Genomic DNA, 19,589 nt, shown 5'->3' on the forward strand with positions numbered 1-19,589 from the left:
ACCTTCCTCTTTTCCCCAAACCATGCTCTCAACAACTATTCCAGGTCCACACAAACACACAAACCAAAGTCAAATCCTCATGCTTCAACATTCACATTATTTTTCCATCTCTCATCTTCATTATTTTTAGCTAGTGCCCGACTTCAAGCCCACACTGTGTCCCATGTCAATGTTGACCTGAGCTCTAGGCGGAGTCTCTGAACGTGTCCACAAACACGCACATTTGTGGAAATGGTTAAAAAAGTGAAGGGCTGATGAAGGCAGCGTGCTTTTAGCATGTGCTCAGGGCTCTGCTGCAGAAATAACTGAAGCTGGATGTTTGGATTGTGTTTTCCCTGCAGATCTGATTCTCCTGATTTCCTGCATTCGGGTGCATTTTAGCCTCACGAACAAGTAAAAAATCTTAATAAAAACGTTGGTACAATAATCTTACTCAGTCACAACAGTGCGTAATGAATAAACAAACTGTATTTCTTTACTTTTTATTTCATGTTGCAACAAATAAATCACAGAATTGATGCAGGCAGAAGCAAGTCAAATGTAATGCTTTTTAATGCCATTTTATTTTTAATGCCCAAATACTATATTGTAATGCCACAAATGCAGAAAAAAAAAATCAGCACATATTTCATTTAGGATTTGCAAACAATTCATCAGAGGAAAGAGAATTGGAGAAAACAAAACATTTCAGCAAAAAATGCAGCTGAATATGTTTTAGACCATAATTATGGTATTTTCAATTAACTTAGAGTTAAGCATTGTCATCATTTCCCAATAAATTCAGATTTAATGCCAGTTTGAATCCAATTAAATGCTTTTTTAATAACAATTAAGGCCTTGTTTTTTGCACAGTTCATTAAGGGGCCTATTCTCCTGTCTGGACTTAAGCGCTTTTTGCGCGCCTGCAGTTACGCATTTCTCTCCTACGCGTATTCTCCGGTCCAGGCTGCTGACACGCCCACTGCGCGTAAGTAGCCAAAAACCACGTAGTCTGTGAATGAAGGCGGGTTAAAGGAAAAGAGGTAGTGATGTCATTTTTTTGGGCTGTCGAGAAATCACGGAACATGGAGTTTTCCCAACGCTTGTAAATATCATTGAAATCCGTGAAAATGATAAAGTTCACTTTCACTTTGAAACGCCTTCATTGATAAACAATATAACAGGTTGATTTGATCAGTGAGTTAGATGCGCTGGAGATATGTGGAAATGACCCAGACGCAGAAAGCACTGCTTTAATACAGAGGGATGTTTGCAGTGAAACAGAACTATTGGCTTCCATATTACGCAGTTTTAAATATAAATTGTTTAAAGCGACCTGAGCTGAGCCTAATTAAAATATGTGTGGGAACAGTTTCTGGTCCCTCCTCATCCGCATATAACAGATTGTTTCACTCTGTAGTAGATCAAACTGTGGACTTTCCGTTGGACATAGTATGAAAATATTTGAATCACTGTGACCACCGTGGACAGAAGTTTGCGTCTTTCAGAGTTTTAATTAATCACGCAGCAGCAGCTGAGTGATCACAGCTGCTGCTGCACGACGCATGAGTCCGTGTGGCTTTAAATGTAACCAAGTCCATATTTCTAGTGCAATATAATGTTTCACCTTATTGGGGCGCTGCACTTATTCCAGGGTTAGAAGCGCGTAAGAGGAAAAGGACTTACGCACACCAGAGAATGCGTAAAGCCAGATTTGAATGGGAATGCCTACATTTCAGGGCTGCTCCACCCACAGTGCATAACAGGGATGAAGAATAGAACCCTAAATGAGTTTTAATGCTTTTTAATGCACCACGAAAACTGTGAATTACACAAATTTTGCAAAGGTTTTTTTCCCCCGTCTAAAAATGAAACAAATTGTTGACAGATTGTTGTTTTGTTTATCTTTTCTTGATGAATATGGCAAACCGCAGCATGGTTTTGTCTCTTTTGTAACATAGTAGATCTTAGTCATGTTTTTGAAAGTCGAAGTGCACTGAAGCTGCGCTCTGCTTCAGAGGATAGGGTTAGGGTTGTCCACAGAGCCAACGGGGGGGAAAGCGTAAAAAAGCACGGGCGGCCAATCGTACACGAGTGCGTCTTTGTCATCAGTCCTACCTTCACAGTGATGATGTCATCAGTCCTACCTCTATAAAAGCAAGGAATCTCTGTCTGTCTGTGTGTGTTCCTCAAATATCTTTGCAGATCAGGATCAGACTGCCATGAGATTTTCAACATGGCTGCTGCTTGGTTCAAGGGTGTGCGACGTCAGATTTGTTTGGACTGCAATGATACCGTTAATAATTTATTTTATAAATGCTTTACAAATTCTGTGTGTATCTAAATTGATTGCTGTGGATTAATGGCACTAAACGAGTAAGGACCGAGTCTGCTCCGGTCTGAGGAGATCCGGATCCGCGAGGACAACAAACTGGAATCGGAATAGATAGGGTTCAACAGTGTCCTTGCTAAAAGCCAAAATACATGAAAACAATTGTTATCACTCTACACCAGTGGTTCCCAAACGGTGTGCCTGTGCCGTGAGGCAAGTCAGGGTGTGCTGAGTGGTTTTGTGACCACCATACATTAATTTTTAGGGCCCTATAAAATCAACGTTAACGGAATTGTGGACGGAATCACAGAATCGACCAATGAAAACGGAATCTACTGTTGAACGCGACAAAATCGGCATGAAACGCCGTCAAATGGGGAAATGTTTCCGGGGACACCGCCCGTCCCCTCCTGTCCTGGCTGCATTAAACCCTGTCTAAACTGCCAAAAAACTATGCAAATCATCACTGACTCCTAAATACAGAGCCAACCAGTGCCCACTTAACTTTGCTGTGTCTGTGAAATTCCGTCCGTTTCTTGTGTAGAGCAGTGGCGTTCCGTAAAAACATGAGTCAGCTTTAATCAGCTTCATCTGCTCAGAGTGTTTAAACATCTCATCAGAGCTACAGTTGTGAAGTTGTTGTGAAGTTGTTCTGTTGTAGATGAGACCATCGATACCAGGGATTTTAGAGTCTTAAACATTGTAGTTTAATAATAACTTCTGATACTGTCAAATATTCTGGCCCCTAGTGGTGAAATAACTGATGCATACTTGCAACCATTCCGGTCTGGAATGATGTCATCAGGATCATTTAAATTAGGCTAATTTAAATTAAGTTGATCAAAACTTAATCAATAAACCTGCTCAGATTCAGTAAACCATTGATCCCTGAGAGAGAATTGCAATTGGGTGACATTAATGCTGTTCTCATACATCTTTATATGACATATACATAATTAAAAAGCAACAGTCAGAATAATCCTAGTCACTACAACTTATACAGTATCTAACTTTTTATTGTATCTCACTTAGTTTTTGTTTAATTATGGGTTTTTTAATTAGTAGTATTTATCTCGTTTCCTCACAGAAGTTCAAAACTAATATAATAATTTTTGAAAATTAATGCAAAATACAGAAAATTTTGGAAAAAATAAAACTAAATTTGGAAAAAAATAAAACAGATTTTATAGAGCACTTTTTAATAAGAGGTAAGTGACATGTGCTTGGAAGGTATTTTCTTTGAAAAGAAACAGAGCTAATTAGTAATCTATGATTTTAATTATGACATTCTCTGGCAGTAAATATGTTTTATTATTTGTTTATTTTGTGCAGTATGTGTCCATTTATGGAACTCAAACCCGTTTGAGAGCGGAAGATTAGTTTAAAGATTATCATCAAACACAATTATTGTTGTAATCATGTATGTTCTCCTATGTACAATCTAGAATGCTTGTATTCTACTGCTAGATACTGTATATTGAACTGTTTAGTCAGTTTATTTGACATTTATTTGTTGATTAAATCTACCATTGTGTGTTGTGTAATTCAGATGTAGACAGCTTGATTAATAAAGCAATAAAACACTGTGTTGTAATGTTAACTGACTGTAAGACTTTGCCTGTATACACAGAACGTGGCTAAGGCTGAATGACACGTTTATGATCCCAATGATTTAGGATTGTTCAGGAATCGATAAAAAGCTCAACGGGAAAAAAAACGTTCCGTTTCCTGTTTTCTCAGACTGGTTTTGAGTTGAGCGATTTCAAAATCTGAGACATATAATATGAAAGCTGCTGTATTCTTGAAAATATCACTAAATGACACTGGGTATGGAGTCAAAACTCAACAACGGTACAAGAAAAGTACTGAAGGATGTCAGCGTGAAGTGTGTGGCACCCTAATGTGCATCTTGAAACTTGATGTTAATGTATTTGCATATTAGTGTAATAAAAAATAAAATCTATTAATTTTCATTAGAGTTGACGGTTGTCACACACACACCCTGTTCAAAGGACTTGGATCGTTTGTCTTTTTCAGTGGCTTCAACTGAGCTGTTTTCCTCCTTCCTTCTTTTTTCAGTTTTAACTGATAAAAACGCGTAACTTTTGTTCTTTAACACAGCTGTACTCTATTTCGGGTCGACACCTATAAGTGTGTATAATTAAATGTGCCATTTTATTTTGAAAGGGATTTATTTATGTAGCCTTAAATTACACCTTTAACAACAAGAAGTTTTTTTTCATATATATTTCTGTAATTACAGAACTCTCTCCAGGTCAGACTACCCTAAGCAGGCCAGATACCATCGTATACTGATAGAATTCACCAAGGCTACCGCTATCAGCAACATACGTAACCCTGACCCCCAATTTCCACTGCATGCAAATCTGTCCCAGCACAGCTGTGTAGCTGCTCCAGATACGCAGACCTTCTACGTATTTTTGCTGGAGCTCTACCGAAGCAATTTAGCAAAAAGAAACCTGTGCGGGACAGAAAATTGTGCATAGACACAGGATAAAATGTCCAGATTATTTTCAAAATAAAATACTCCAGTATTCCAGGCGGATCGGAATTCCATCCATTGACCGAGGTTATCCCTGGTAGAGGGAAACACAGACCTTCCTGGGCCTCCAGGGGGCCCATTTCGGACATTATCTGAGAACCGAGCACATATTTGGAATAAAACCTGTCCGCTGATACCACATTTTTGACAAAATTAACCATTTTTTTCGGCCCAAAAATTGTGCGTTTCGGCTCTAGCGGGTGCTATTCGGACTCTACCCAAACGCCGAGCACATATTCAGGCTCGGGGGGACCCGACCTTTCCGTTGATACCACGTTTGGCCCAATCCGAGCACTTTCAAAATCGTATTTCACATATAAATATTGCATTTATCCATGGTTGTATCACATACATACTGTATATTGCGAGATTACAGATTAATTAGCGAGATCTTCTGAGTCCTTGCTCCAACAGATACGCAGAGGAGCAGTTTCGGAGCAGATACGCATCCAGTGGAAATCCAGGGTGAGAGCACTGAGGTACACACGCTAAAAGCTTTGCCTCTGAATCACAGACCGGTCTGTTCCCCAAAACCCTTTCAGCGAATAAACCCTGTGTCCGCATCTGACCAGCAACCCTATAGCTTGACTCACTCATTCATCAAAACCAGAACAATTTCAATCAGAAGCAAAGTTAAATTATCTTTTATTTTTTAAATAGAAGATAATTATTTTCTAAATAAATACCAAAGTTAAATATGTATGCAATGTGGTTGTCATTACATTGGACTAATGGAGGATTCCTGACCTTTGCCATGAAGTCTTCTGTGTTGGTTTGCTCATCAAACACGTCTGTCCGAAGGCGCTCTGCGTTGAAGCATAAACAGTAGTGTTGCCCATTAAATAACGTACAGTTTAACACATCAGGAAACATCTGTCCGTATCTTTTTATTTTACCTTTACTTATGCAGGAAAGCCACAGTGAGAGACAAGAGAGCATACATTTCTGACACACAATAGGCATCCAGTTTCAATCAAATAAGTTTGAGAATCACTGCATGTAAGGGCCATAAAGATACTATTTTAATAATAGTAATATATGTGTTTAAATATTAAAAATTTTCAGAATGATAACTAAGTTTATCATAATTCTTAATTTTTATATAAATTTAAAATGCCTAATTTAGGGATGTGCTATGTTTTACCTTTGATGACTGTGCCATGACATCACTCCTAATTCTTAACGGTGATTGGATGATTGGAACGGATGTCAATCACATTTGTTTTAAGCCGAATAACGTGATGGAAGCAAGACAGTCTTTTGACCGTGCTTCAGACATAGTAACTTTATGTTATTTTTACAGAAGGAGATGGTGATGTCTCGTTGCTCGCGTTCGAAACATGGCGTTAAAGATTCGGTTAACACGAGATGAACGAGATGAGCGGGCCACAACATTCAGGAAGTCAGGCTTACGTCACAGAAGAAGTTAGCGGTAGTACATAAACGGGCACCATCTTGAAATGGAGGAAAACAATCTGCCCGCCTCCTGTTTGTCCGATGACAAAAACGTCTTTACTTCAATACAGGAGTGGTTTACTGTAGATCCCGGTATGACATGCACTACAATTATCAAGGAACACTACCAGAAGAGGCCAGGGGACGATATAAGACTAAGTTATCATATACCATATATCATATACCTCCGCCAAGCACCAAATCTCCTCTTTGCCAGTTTTCTGGATCAGTGATCCTGATCATGGTACCATGATCCTTCACACTTTAAAGGCTTGAAACAATTTTATATTGAGAAATTATAAGTTTTTTCAATTTTGCCAATGATGAGATTGGGATTTTTTTATTTCAATATATTGAGCCAGATCCCCTCTAACATTTAATGGAATCTTCAATGGCCTAAGGTCTATCTTAGGTCAAAATTTTGTCAAAATCAGTTAACAGGGTTTACACACTTTTTAGGCCAGGCTACCGGACTCAAAACGCCACTCACTTTTGTCTTGTTCTTCTTCCTGTTGTGTACACTAGTTAAAATTGCTACTTCTCTGTTATTTGCGAACGGATCGAGCTGAAATTTGATAGGTACAATCTATGGATGTGTACGCATCAACGCTTGGAACCTGATTTTCGACTTAAAAAACAAAAGTTGATTTCTAATTTATTTGTGAATCAAATATTACAAGGGTTGGTGGTACCGAATCATTTGCACATACCAATATATGAATGGGGCCCATTACCTAGGGCCCTATAAAATCCATGTTAACGTAATCGCAGACGGAATCAACCAATGAAAACTGTTAAACGTGGAAATGGACAAAATCGGCATCAAACCCCGTTACCGAGGGGCAAAGAACGTTTTTTTTTTTTTTTTTTAAATGGGGAAATGTTTCTGGGGACCGCTTATTAGGTGCACCGCCCTGCCCCCTCCTGTCCTGGTTGCATTAAAATAATCTTAAACCACCACAAACACCCTCTAAAAACAACGCAAATCATGACTGACTCCTAACTACAGATCCTCCAGTGCCCGTTTAACTTTGCTGTGCCTGTGAAGCGCCGCCCGTTTTTTGTGAAGCGCAGTCAGCAAGCTACCTCAAGTACAACCGTTTCAGTGGGAACTTCCAGTTTACAAAATAAAAGTCCATTGGAGCAAAGTTATTAGAATGTTACATTCTAACATCTCACCAGAGCTACAGAAGATAAGATCATTTAAATTAGGTTAATTTAAACAAAGATGATCAAAATTTCATCAATAAACCATTGATTCCTGAGAGGAAATATGGTGACATTAATGCTGTTCTCATACATCTTTATGTGACATATAAATAATTAAAAAGGAGCGGTCAGAATAATCAATTTCATTACAACTTATCTACCTTTTAATTGTATTTTTGACATACAATTTTGTTTAATTATGAGTTTTTTTATTTATTAGTATTTAATTTGTTTCCTCACAGGAGTTAAAAACTAATATTTAAAAAAAAAAAAAAAGATAAATATTTCTGAAACAAAAAATGGAATTTGAAAAATTAAAGTGGAAAAAACGAAATTTAAGAAAAAAAAAAAAAAAGATTTTATAGGGCCCTAATTACCCCATACGTGTCACTTTGCAAATGACGACTCCTCCGTTAATGCTCGTTGAATCAAGCTGTAATTTGACATGGACATTCTATGAACGGATGTCAAGAGCCTCTCGGAAACCTTTTTGAAGGGGGGGTGCGTAATTTCTAAATTTATCGAAACAGTCATGTGATATATCGTTTCAAAGGCAATTCAACAAAGATTGCATCTTACGTTGCACACTTTTATTTGTTTTACTCGGTAAAACCGAGTCATTTGACTGAATTCTCGGGAACGTGGTACATGCTGTTTGGCGCGGAGACATTTTGCGGTCCCGGCCGTAGTTCATCCGAAATTGCTTCACAGTGATTTTTCAAAACTTTTCCAGAACTTTTCTAAAATATTTTATCAAATTTCCATGATGTAATTCTGAACCAGTAAGATCTATTCAAGACCATTAGAGCGCAAAAACGAGAGGGCCTTTCCAGTGGACCAGTGTGACTGTGTGCCACGGTTAGTAGCAAAAATGAATGCAAGTTGTGTCCATGACTCATATATAGCAACGTACAATGACGCAATAGCCTTTGACACCCATTTTGCAAATTTGTTTTTGAATAATGTCACATTCAATAGCTGATGCATCGTTAAACAACTACCATGTTTAATTAGAAGATTATAAGTTTACAATTTTAATTAGCAGACACTTTTATCCAAAACGATGTACAACACAAGATGTTAGGGTTAAGGGACTTGCTTAACGTCCCATAGTAATAGCGTAGGTTGGGTTTTAATCATTAAAATAAAATAGGCTATACTTTCAAAACAGTTACATTATTCCATGACTTTTCAAGACTGGAAAATAGTTTCTTCAAATTCCATAACTTTTGATGTAATCCTGCTAGCAGACAAACAATAAGATCATGTCTGAAATTAACAACTAAATGAATCAGGCAAAGCATGTGCCAGGAAAGGAGAGACTGTCCCAAATCTGGGATCATCCTTTTCAAAGATTGTTACAGGCAGAAGAGGAATAATGAATAGTTAAACTCAAGGTTACAGGCTCCAGGTTTCGAAAGGAAAGACTGAGAGGAGGGGGAGTAAGTCATTTTGTGCATTTTTTGGTGTGCCACTAGGGGTGTGGATGAATCAATTTATATTCCTATGATCCAACTACATCGATCTGGGCTCGGCAAGCTGGCCTTCTGGATGGCATTAATCGATCTAAAAAGGTAATCAATTGATTGTATCGATACAAGGAAATAACAAACTGGATTTAAGCACAACAGACTTTATATGGATGTGTGTTTAAAGCTCTTTTGATATTAAAGACGTCACCGTCTGTGACGTCGCGGCGCGCAGCAGCAGACAAACAAAACGAAGAAATCAGCAAAATGTATTTAACTAAAACGAGAAGTAGCAAGTTTAAACACCTGAACGGATCTTGTTTGCACTTCTTTTTAGATATTAAAGGGCACATGTTATGCTAAATCAACTTTGCTGTGCTTTAAACATGATAAAAGTGCTATTTAGGCTTCATACACATGCCCAAAGTGTTTTTTACATTGATTCCCTCAATCGTTAGTTAGTGAGTGATTTGCTCCTTTCTTAATGCAGGGTGAGCACAAACACCTCGCTCCTATTTGATGACGCGTTCCCACTTTGATGACGAATTTGACCCGGCACTGAACTGGAGAAGCCGCGCCTCCAGGAAGCTCTCTGCCGTGATTGACATGTAAACAGACACGCCCACGAAGGTGAGTATGTCAGCGTCCTTCGCGCAGTGCTATGTATGTATTTTATACAGTCTGTGTATGCACCGGCGAACGCTCCGCCCCCACGCTTAGTCTCGTGTTTATAAAGCAGCATGAGCTCGGCTACGGAGTGGGTGGGAGGAGGGCGGGCCTTCCTCTGGCCCTACGTCACCGTGCGGGGAGGAGGAAGTTGGTGTCCCGTCTATAGACATGCCCACTCACGAATATGCATAAGTAGGCCGCAAATCAGCCTGTTTGTGTAGAGTTGCTCAGAAAGTGACTTTTCAGAGGCTAAAACTCTGGAACACAGGCGAGTTTGGGAAAATAAACCTCAAATACTATGTTTTTAGAGTTCTTAGAAGAAATGGAGACGGGTGAAAAATAGCATGATATGGGATCTTTAATATTGTATTATTTTGATGTTGATAAAACAAGCAGAAGATTCAGGTACACCTAAAATGTATATTTATTGAAAATGAGAGCAGAAAAAGTTTACATCCTGCTAAGTGTTGGTTGGACTGTGACTACATGTGCCATTAAATGTTGTTTACTTATTTGTTTATGTCCAACATTAATTGATAGACGATTCCCTTAGAAACAGCAGGAATCTATGAAACCTCACCTGTACAGTATTCAGGCATTTATTTCACACTGTTTGAATTATTATTTTGGCGAAATAGTCACTGAATCACTTCGGTCGAATCTTTCTAAACTAACCAATATCGTCCTTGAATTGACTCGGCAACAGTGAATCGCGATTGTTGCTAAAATTAATCGTTACACCCCTCGGTGCCACATAAAACTATATACTCATTGTAGGTGCTTTAATTAACATTTAAAACAAGTAATGTTACATTCTATAGTTTAAATACAATTTTAAAAAGATGGACAACTAAAAAACATTTTCAGAAATGAGTGAAACGAATGATTGATAAAAAGTCAAGAATACTGAAAATATTGATTCATAATAATTAGCAGTGTGAAAAAAAATCGATTTCACGATATATCGCGATTTTTTGGGTGCTGATTTTGAATTGCTATTTTTTTTAAATGATTTTGTTTTTTAATTAAAAAAAATATATTAATTTTTATCAATATTTTTGTGTATTTGTGCAATATGTCATTGATTACAATGCTTTCAATGTGTTGCACATGATTGTATGATGGCAGTGTGTGCCATGGTTACTTTGAGACTTCTACACAGTAGTTTCAGTGAAAAGAAACTTGTTGCACTTTATTTTATGATGACAGTGTCTAACACTGCATTTTCTTTTTTTCAGTGAAAATGTGCAAAAACACTAAAAATAAATAATAAATAGTATCAATATCTTCTGATGAACATATACAGCAACTTGATTTTTCATCTCTACGTTTAATTTTGATATTAACTGGGTAGAATGTCGTGATATATCGATATGTATCGTATTGCAACATCTTTGTGAACACTCACCCCTAATAATAATTAATTAATACTATTTATTATTAATTGAATAAGATAGAAAATAATATAATACAAATGTAATCATTTAATTGAGATGTATGTACCAGTATGTACCAGGGCTTCACACAAGTTTAGAAACTGCAGCTTAAATTATTAAAAAAAAAAACTAAACTAAACTAAAAGTGTTCAAATGTGCTGCAGGATTACCTCTGCTGAGGGAGGCTCCGTTTTCCTTGTAGTCCTGGATCTCGGCGTCCTTCCTGACCAGGAGACCCCTCAGCTGCTCCACGTGCTGCTGCAGCAGACGGCTCATCGTCAGCAGGGGGCGCACCAGCTCAGCGCACACCTTAAACACACACATTTACCCTGAACTATTTCATATTTATTCATCAACTGTTCTTTTTGAAAAACACTGTTTTTTGGAAGAAGTGAGAAAGAGAGCAGCGTACTGAAGAGATGGGGGCGGGGCTACAGTAGAACTCCCAATAGAAAGGCAGTCCTGCCAGCTCGCTCCTCAGCTTCACAGTGACCTTGTCATCCTGATGCTGAATGAGAGAGATCCGCGACTCGGAGTCGGGCTTCTCTCCTGAGAAGACAGGCTGAACCATCGCACACAGGTGGGAGAAGAAGGCACCGACGGACGCCTGCAGACGCTTGTTCAGGGCCTACACACACACACACACAGACACACACACACACACTACGTAGATTATCATCATCCTGAGCGTGTAAGCTGGATTTCCTCTTATGGCACTAGCTTCCAGGATTTATTCTGTGTCCTGCACTACGACGCTGGCCAACTTCTCACCGGGGTAAATCACCATGGTAACTAGCGCTGAACAACAAACCTGGGGCCAGGTTAAGTGCTAGGACAAGATCTGAGCGAGTATGAAAACCCCACCTCCTGACCAATCAGGTCTCTTACTTGATGACATTCAAGAGGAAACATATAGATTTATATCTGATGGACTGACCTACATTAGTCAGCTGGTGAAGCCTGCGTGCGTCGGGTAAAATAAGAGAGAATAATACAGGCTGTATAAAATACAAATATTGTGCACCCAAGATGAGGAGGATATGTAAATAGAAACGCGTTTGTGCTGTACTAAAATTAAACTGATGTCACAAATTTACGCATTACATGCCATCAATTATCTGCCTGCATTATTTCCTTCCTGCGTTTTCGGCAGTGTTGCTTTTGGTCCGAATTATTGATTTTCATTCTTCATATTTTTATTATTCTTCATTTGTGACGCAAGTTGCTCGTCACGGTTTCTCCGTGTTTGTGAGACGCTGCACACACTAATCCAGGTTGGAAAACCCTGGGTAAAGTTAAACTATTTAAAACCAGCTTCGTAGTACGGCTGCTCTGCTCTTACTAAATGAGAGATACCCCCGGATATATTTATTTAGCTTTGTAGCACAGGCCCATGATGTTTTCTAGTGCCAAGATGTGTCGACATACCCATCATATGTGTCATCACGTCACGTAACACTTTATGGTGTCTCATCTTGTACTACAATGCTTATATGGCAAAACCTACTGTGATATGTTTCACCTTGTAAAAAGGGATAGCATTAATGTTAGATGCTCTGCCATTCCCCTGGTCCCAGCAGGCCACGCCCTTTCCCCCGCCCAGTTGAAGCAGGTGCAGCTGATCAGCCACTGACCAATAAACAACCTAATTTCTGCCTTATATCTGTTTTCTTGTCTTTTATTCTGGTCTTTGTTAACATTCCTTTCCCATACTACAAGACATCATCACAAGGACTCATTTACTTAACCTTATTATTATTTCATTTGAGTATTTATTATTTTTTTTATTGTAGTATATATTGTTTATTTAGTTATTGAAATGTATTTATTTGAGAGCTGTGGTGTGATTGGTCAGAAATCTGCCGAGTCACCTGGGCTCGGCTCTGGATGGCGACAGCGGACATGGTCTCCTCCCAAACACAGTGCAGGTCTGTCAGCAGGATTCTGTAGGTGGTGTCGGCGAAGCAGCTTTTAACGAGCAGTGAGCGGCCGCCGAGGCTCACAGGGACCCAGGGGAGATGCGTGAGGACGGCCTCCATCAAGACAGACGCTACAGCGAGGGAGGAGGAGGGGTCTCCAGCTGTGAAATAATAACATTCAAATTATTCTTATACTTGGTTGATAAAATCACTTACTTTTTTTTTGAAACTGTATCACATTAATGATATATGTAATGTATCAAAATTATTGCTGATGACATACATTTGGACATTATCATTTCAGAATTGTCTAATAAAAAGAATGATTTGACATAAATTATTATTAAATCTGAGCAAAACAAAATGTATGTTATTTGGAAACTAAAACAAATACTCAAGTGTAGACACAGACAGATGGTGTTGGGGGTCAATTATAATTGTAATCGCATAACTCATAATTAATTACAATTATGTCGTAATTCAATTGTGATTGAGTTCAGATAATTTACTTTGTAATTGCCTTAAAAATTCTACAAAATTTGATAATTTGACACTAAACTGGAGGAACCATGTTACAGTTCTATACATATGGAGTTAATAATTATTAAAATATGTTTCATATCAAGCTTTCCCACATTTTAGCACTTAAAATTACATCTATTGGTATACTGACAAAAAAAGGCTCAGACACCCACACCATAAATATTAAAACCTATATTTTTATTTATTAGGAAGCCTAACAAGGTAACCAATAGATAGGAAATAAATTAAATAATAAATATTTGTTTTTAGTGTATTTTAGCTGATTTAGGACCCGTTAGCATGATGGTGATTTAAGGCACCGCACTCACAGTTACCGAGGGTTTCGCTAACGTGGTTTCGAATCCCACATTTGACCTTTTTTTTTTTCTTCTTTCATTTTAACATATTTAACACGGCAATTTCCACCTTTAAAAATACATTTCTGACAAAAATAAACATTTTAAGGTTAGGGATAGAGTTACAGTTAGGGCTAAAATAAAAGGGTTAGCGGGGGTAGCTAAAAATAAACATGAGCTAAAATACTAATGACGGAACTTTAAATCACGTGGTGCACCTATCACATGACCTAAACTGGCCAATGAGGGGGCACTACGTATCCATAGAGTGGCAGTCTATGGATAAATTTAATGTACCCGTAGCCACGGACTAATTTTTATTAGGTCATTTATGTCAGGCTCAGTAATTGCAATTAATTGTAATTTAACTTTAGTAGTAATTGACTTTCTGAGAATACAAAAAATTATTGTAATTTATTTGTAATTGTGAAAATTGCTGGTCAATGTCATCATAATTGAACTGTAATTGAACATGGGTAATTAAGGCATAATTGTAATTGAAAAATGTCCAAACCAAAGCTTCTAGAAGCATTTCAGTCCTCACCAAAGCTGGACACATTCCTACTAGGGCTGAGCGATATGGACCAAAACTCATATCTCAATATTTTCTCTCAAAATTACAATATACACTATTAATCTAAATATTTCTAACTCAATAAAAGGCTGACCAGAAAGACAATTCTAGGTTGAATTTGCTTCCACACAAGCACATTTTTTTTTAACAAACAGCTGCACAACATGTGCCATTTTCTTCTTTTTCTACTGTAAAGGACAGCACGTGTGAGTGAGTTCTGTAGTGTGGCCTGTTTAGGACACACTCAGTAATCCATCTAACTGCTGTTCTGAGAAGTAACAAAAGCAGCGACTTCAAAAACAAGTATTTTTTTTTAATACAAAATGATCTATAAAAATAAATATATATCTCAGAAATATGATAAAATTGTAAAGAGGGACACTGTTTTGTGACTGCAATTTATGAATAATATCAAATTATTGTATGTGATTTGTACTGTGTGATCGTATATATATCACCCATATATATATATAAAGCGATAGTCATTTTCTATATCGGCAACATAGAAAACTCGATATATCTTGAATCACGATATATTGCCCAGCCCTACTCTGGATCACAATTCACTCTACATTCTCTATTGTTCACTTGTCTTTCCATACTTAAGTTACTGTTCAGAAGTTTGGGGAAACACTTGCAAAAGTTATGATTAGCTATTGACTATTTGTGAACATGTAGATTGTTTAATGATATATGAATAGTTAATTGTATTATTAGTTTTACTTAAAAAAGCTAAATCAGTATTAGTTAAAGGGGTACGATTAAATAAGTTTACACTTCTTCCTCCTCCTTTTCACACATTTTTTCCTAAACAGTTGTTCTTTTATTATTTTACATGTGTGAAATAAAGACATCAAATCAATCAATATTATTTCCTATCGTCTGGAGGAAGTAGAAACTATCAGTAAATAAATGATGAAACCCAAAAGAATAAAAAATAAATAATGATGAATTATTATTGGATATAAAATTGAAATGAAAGCAATACAAACTAAACCAACTACTAATGACCTTTGTGTAATGTTAATAATAACAACAGGAAATTGTATATATGTAAATAATATTAATAATGTTGTTGTTAATAAACAACACGCATTAAAGCAATAAATAAAAAGTAATACATACAAATGTAAAAACATATTCTTTTTTTCATTATTCATTAATAATTTTAATCGAACTAAAGCGATTGATTATTATTGACATTAAAAAGAAAACTTTCAGGCAATGGATACTAGAAACATGGAAAATGAATGTAACAGACAGAAGGAGACTATTGAAATAATGTCAGTTAAAAACAACAACACGATTTAATAATAAATGAATAAGTAGATCAATGAATACAAATGTGAATATTAACAACCCTACTAAATTGAACCATTTCTTAAACTCAACATCGACACAAGTAATAAAAACAGCACTGTCTATTTCCGTAGTACTAACAGACCCTCTTTTTTATGTTCGGGAATCAAATTACTCATAGAATAACGATATTTATTGTAAAATTCTCACTTTTAAATTACTTATGATATTTGGCTCCCAAATATCCGCTAAAAGTAAACGAAATTATGACGACAGACGTAGTTTAAAAGTAGTTTTTCCTCAAACAACACCATTATACCACAATGAAAGCTAAAAACATGTAAAAACTCTTGCCTTGTTCGTGGTGCAACAACTTCCGCAGTGTGTTCGCAGCTTAACGTACCGACGTGAAACATTACTGCATTTAAATGGTTCCGCCACCTTTTTATTTACGGTAATATCAATACCGATATACACTGATATTCATTTTTTTTTTTTTTAATCTTAATTCTTAATCACATTAATGTATAAAATTTACAAAAAAACAACCACTATAAGTTATTTTTAATCACTGCCTCCCCATTATTATTATTATTTATTTTTTGCCAACTTTTTTATTAACAACAATAAGTATACAGATGTATACAGAAAAAAAATATGGGCCCATCCATAAAGTTATTGATTTATCTGAATAATATCCAGTGTTATCCTGGAAGTTTACTATTATGTGCACCTTAATCTTAAAGATGTTAATGCTTCTTTTAATCAGAAATAAAATGGGTTAAAAGTCACCATAAATGGTTGAAAAGGTGGAGGAATGGGATTTTTAAAACCACAGAAATTGGTTAAATGTTGCAAATTAGAGTGGACAAAAAAAAAAAATGGTGCCTCGATCCGATATTGATATTGTTCCAGAAATCAAATATTGGATTTTATCGGACTGCATCTAAAATCTCTGATATAAGCGCTCCAATAAGTTTTTGTTGTTTTTGTCCCCGCCCTCAGTTGTTCCCACCATATACTGACAGTAAAAAATAACTGAAGTGAACTTGAATTGTTGACTATTGTTCTCTGAGTAACATCACTTGATCAAGCATTTTCTAATATTCCACACTACAAAATAAGTAATAAAAGAATTTATGATTAGTGCTGATATCGTATCGGTATAGATACTGGCCAATACTCAAAATCAAAAAAAATTAATTTAAACTAGCAAATAATGGGCACGAAAAATTGTGAATGTGGTTAAATTGGCAACAACAAAAAAAATCATTAAATATGGTGAAAAGAGGTTAAATGACACAATAACGGGTCAACATATGTGACATTAGTTGAAAAAGTGGTTGAAAAGGGTTTATAAGTGCTGAAAATGTCTTGGAAGTGGAAAAAATGTGCAGAAAAGGCATTTGATGGAGAAGTGGCAGAAATGGGAAAAATGTAGCAAAAATGCATTAAAAGAAACAAAAAATTGGCAAGAAAAAGTGATAGAAATAGGTTAAAATATGGCAAGTTTGGTGTAGTTGCAGAAAAAATCTACAATTCTAAGTAATTTGTAGATGTTGCACACACCAATTTACACTATTCAAAGATCAAATGAATGTGCTCCTTAGTGACAATGATAATATCTAATTTGTAAAATGCGAACTCTCTTACTTTTAATGTAATTTAGGGTTTTATGCAAATCTGGCTGCTTATGCAATCCTTAGGTTGCTTGAATAGGCCTGTTAGAGTGTATCAGCTCATAAACATCATGAGGAACCTTGGCAGTGGTTAAAGATGAGGGCATGTAATTGGAGGGTCACTGGTTAGAATCTGACCCTGGCCATTTCTGTGGGATGTTGAGCAAGTCCCTTAACCCTAACTGCTCCCCTGGGTGCTACACCTGAAAATTCCACATGTTTGGTTAGCATGTAGCAATGCTGGCAAATTTCCCTATCAGGCCCATTAAAAAAAATAATCAACTATTGCCTTTAATTTAGACTCCTGTAATCACTGTTTGTATGCCTCTGCGTGTCAAGAAGAGCATTTATAAGTCCGTTATTTTATTGTGAACTTCAATGTTTTTGAAAAGTCCTTAATGTTTTACTGAAAGTAATTGTTAATGAATTAATTTGAGGCTTTTTCTATTTTTTAACTGTAGCTTTTGGAACAAAATTGTCAATTATTCCTGTTTAATGAGGTTTACTTAATTCAGAGGTGGTTTCAAAGTGACACAGGTATGAATGTTGTTACTGTGAGTGACCCTCACACAGTGGAGCCTCTGTGGTTCCCTGTTTGAGTCGCGCTGCCTTCAGGTGCCTCTCTGATGCAGCTACAGATGATAAATGAGACTTCTGAGGAATTTAAATGGTGTTAAATCTTACTAACACGCCTTACTGAGATCTTAATGTGACATATTTTACCTTTTCTCCCCCAAATTTTACAAGAGCTGTTTTAGTATACTTTACATGTGACTGGTCTCAGGTATAAATAGACCCTGCAAGCACCTCCTCAATGTTCTATCAGTCAAAGGGAGCTAGAATGTAGGTAGTTTTTTCACTGTGCTCACTGCCTTTGTGCCTAATGTCATCTTAGCAACTCTGACTGGAAGAAAGGAAAATATACTAAATGACAGAAAAGTGTAAAAAAATGACAGCAAAAATACAGCAAATAACAAAAAAAAAAAAAATAACAGACAAAGTGACTAGAAAAGACACAAAAACAAAAACAAATATACCCAGACTGTGGCCTTCAGATCAGACAATCAAAACTTTGCGGCCACTGCTGTGATAAAAGTTGCCCATTTCTGCCACGGATTTAGTATTTTTATTATTATTATTATTAGAAATATACAGTGACAATTAATGGAATCCAATATCACACCATATTTATACCTCCAAAACCCTTTGGGAGCAGATTGCAGAGAGCACTTAACATGGTAACGACATGTTCAAACTTTCTAAAACTAAAATAACAAAATCAATGTTAAAATACACAAGAATAAGTGTCTAAAAATAAAACAAAGGATATTCATTACAACAATTGAATGAAACAAAAAACTAAAATAGATTACCATAATTTAAAAGATAAAACAAGAGGATTAAAATAGGTTGTATACAAGCAAACAAAAATCTTCAGTTTAAGGCAGTGTTGACCTTTTTCATGCTTTTTTGTGAAAAAGAAGTTCGTTTTTTAAGGCAAGCCATGATGGGGGTAATATTACTTTATGTATATAGAATTTGGCTTCATTGATAATACTATTTACTAGAAATTAAATTATTTAGTTTTCCATTAAAATACCAATCTGTATAGTTTGGGTCTGGGTATCAAAGGGATAATCCCTAATTCATCTGTGAACCAAAAATAAAAAAAACGTTTTTTCTTTCTCTCCTTTTCAAACAAAAAACAAGAAAACCGTTTTAATAAAAAAAATAAATAAAAAACATAAAACAAACTATAATTGGACCGTTTGTCGATTGTTGTGTCTTTTTCTCCCTTTCCCTTTTACAATTGAAAACTGAAAAACAAAGTCACGTGACATGAGGTCACGTGGTCTGACTTTTTTTCAGCCGACATGCGGAAGTGATCGTGTCAGAATAAAAGCATAGAGGGAGAGAGAATATAAAGCAGGCCCATGATCTATCACAGATAGACATACAAAAGCTACATTAAGATCCCTTTTGGGTCATTTTTTTATTTCGACATGAAATTATGCTGATGCTCGCGACAAGCACGCACGAACGGAGTTACAAAAAATGACCAGCAGATGGCACTGTGGGGATGTTTCTTCTTTTGCAAGCATGATTTCACAAATGTTCACGTGTAAAC

General features: G+C 36.5%; 1 protein-coding gene across 1 annotated transcript in view; it reads right to left on the reverse strand.

Moving 5' to 3' along the window:
• nhej1 (nonhomologous end-joining factor 1) overlaps nt 1–16,220 on the reverse strand; it is a 28,916-nt gene extending 12,696 nt beyond the window's left edge. Inside the window, exons 1-5 of the mRNA XM_028467955.1 lie at nt 16,137–16,220; nt 12,984–13,192; nt 11,525–11,740; nt 11,283–11,421; nt 5,622–5,680 (exon numbers count right to left, since the gene is read on the reverse strand). Of these exons, the coding sequence (XP_028323756.1) occupies nt 5,622–5,680; nt 11,283–11,421; nt 11,525–11,740; nt 12,984–13,151 (582 nt within the window). The 5' untranslated portion in view covers nt 13,152–13,192; nt 16,137–16,220. The remainder of the gene's footprint in view (nt 1–5,621; nt 5,681–11,282; nt 11,422–11,524; nt 11,741–12,983; nt 13,193–16,136) is intronic.
• Nucleotides 16,221–19,589: the final 3,369 nt, after the last annotated feature.

The sequence above is a fragment of the Gouania willdenowi genome, chromosome 2 (genome assembly GCF_900634775.1).
Source record: "Gouania willdenowi chromosome 2, fGouWil2.1, whole genome shotgun sequence".
NCBI lineage: Eukaryota > Metazoa > Chordata > Actinopteri > Blenniiformes > Gobiesocidae > Gouania > Gouania willdenowi.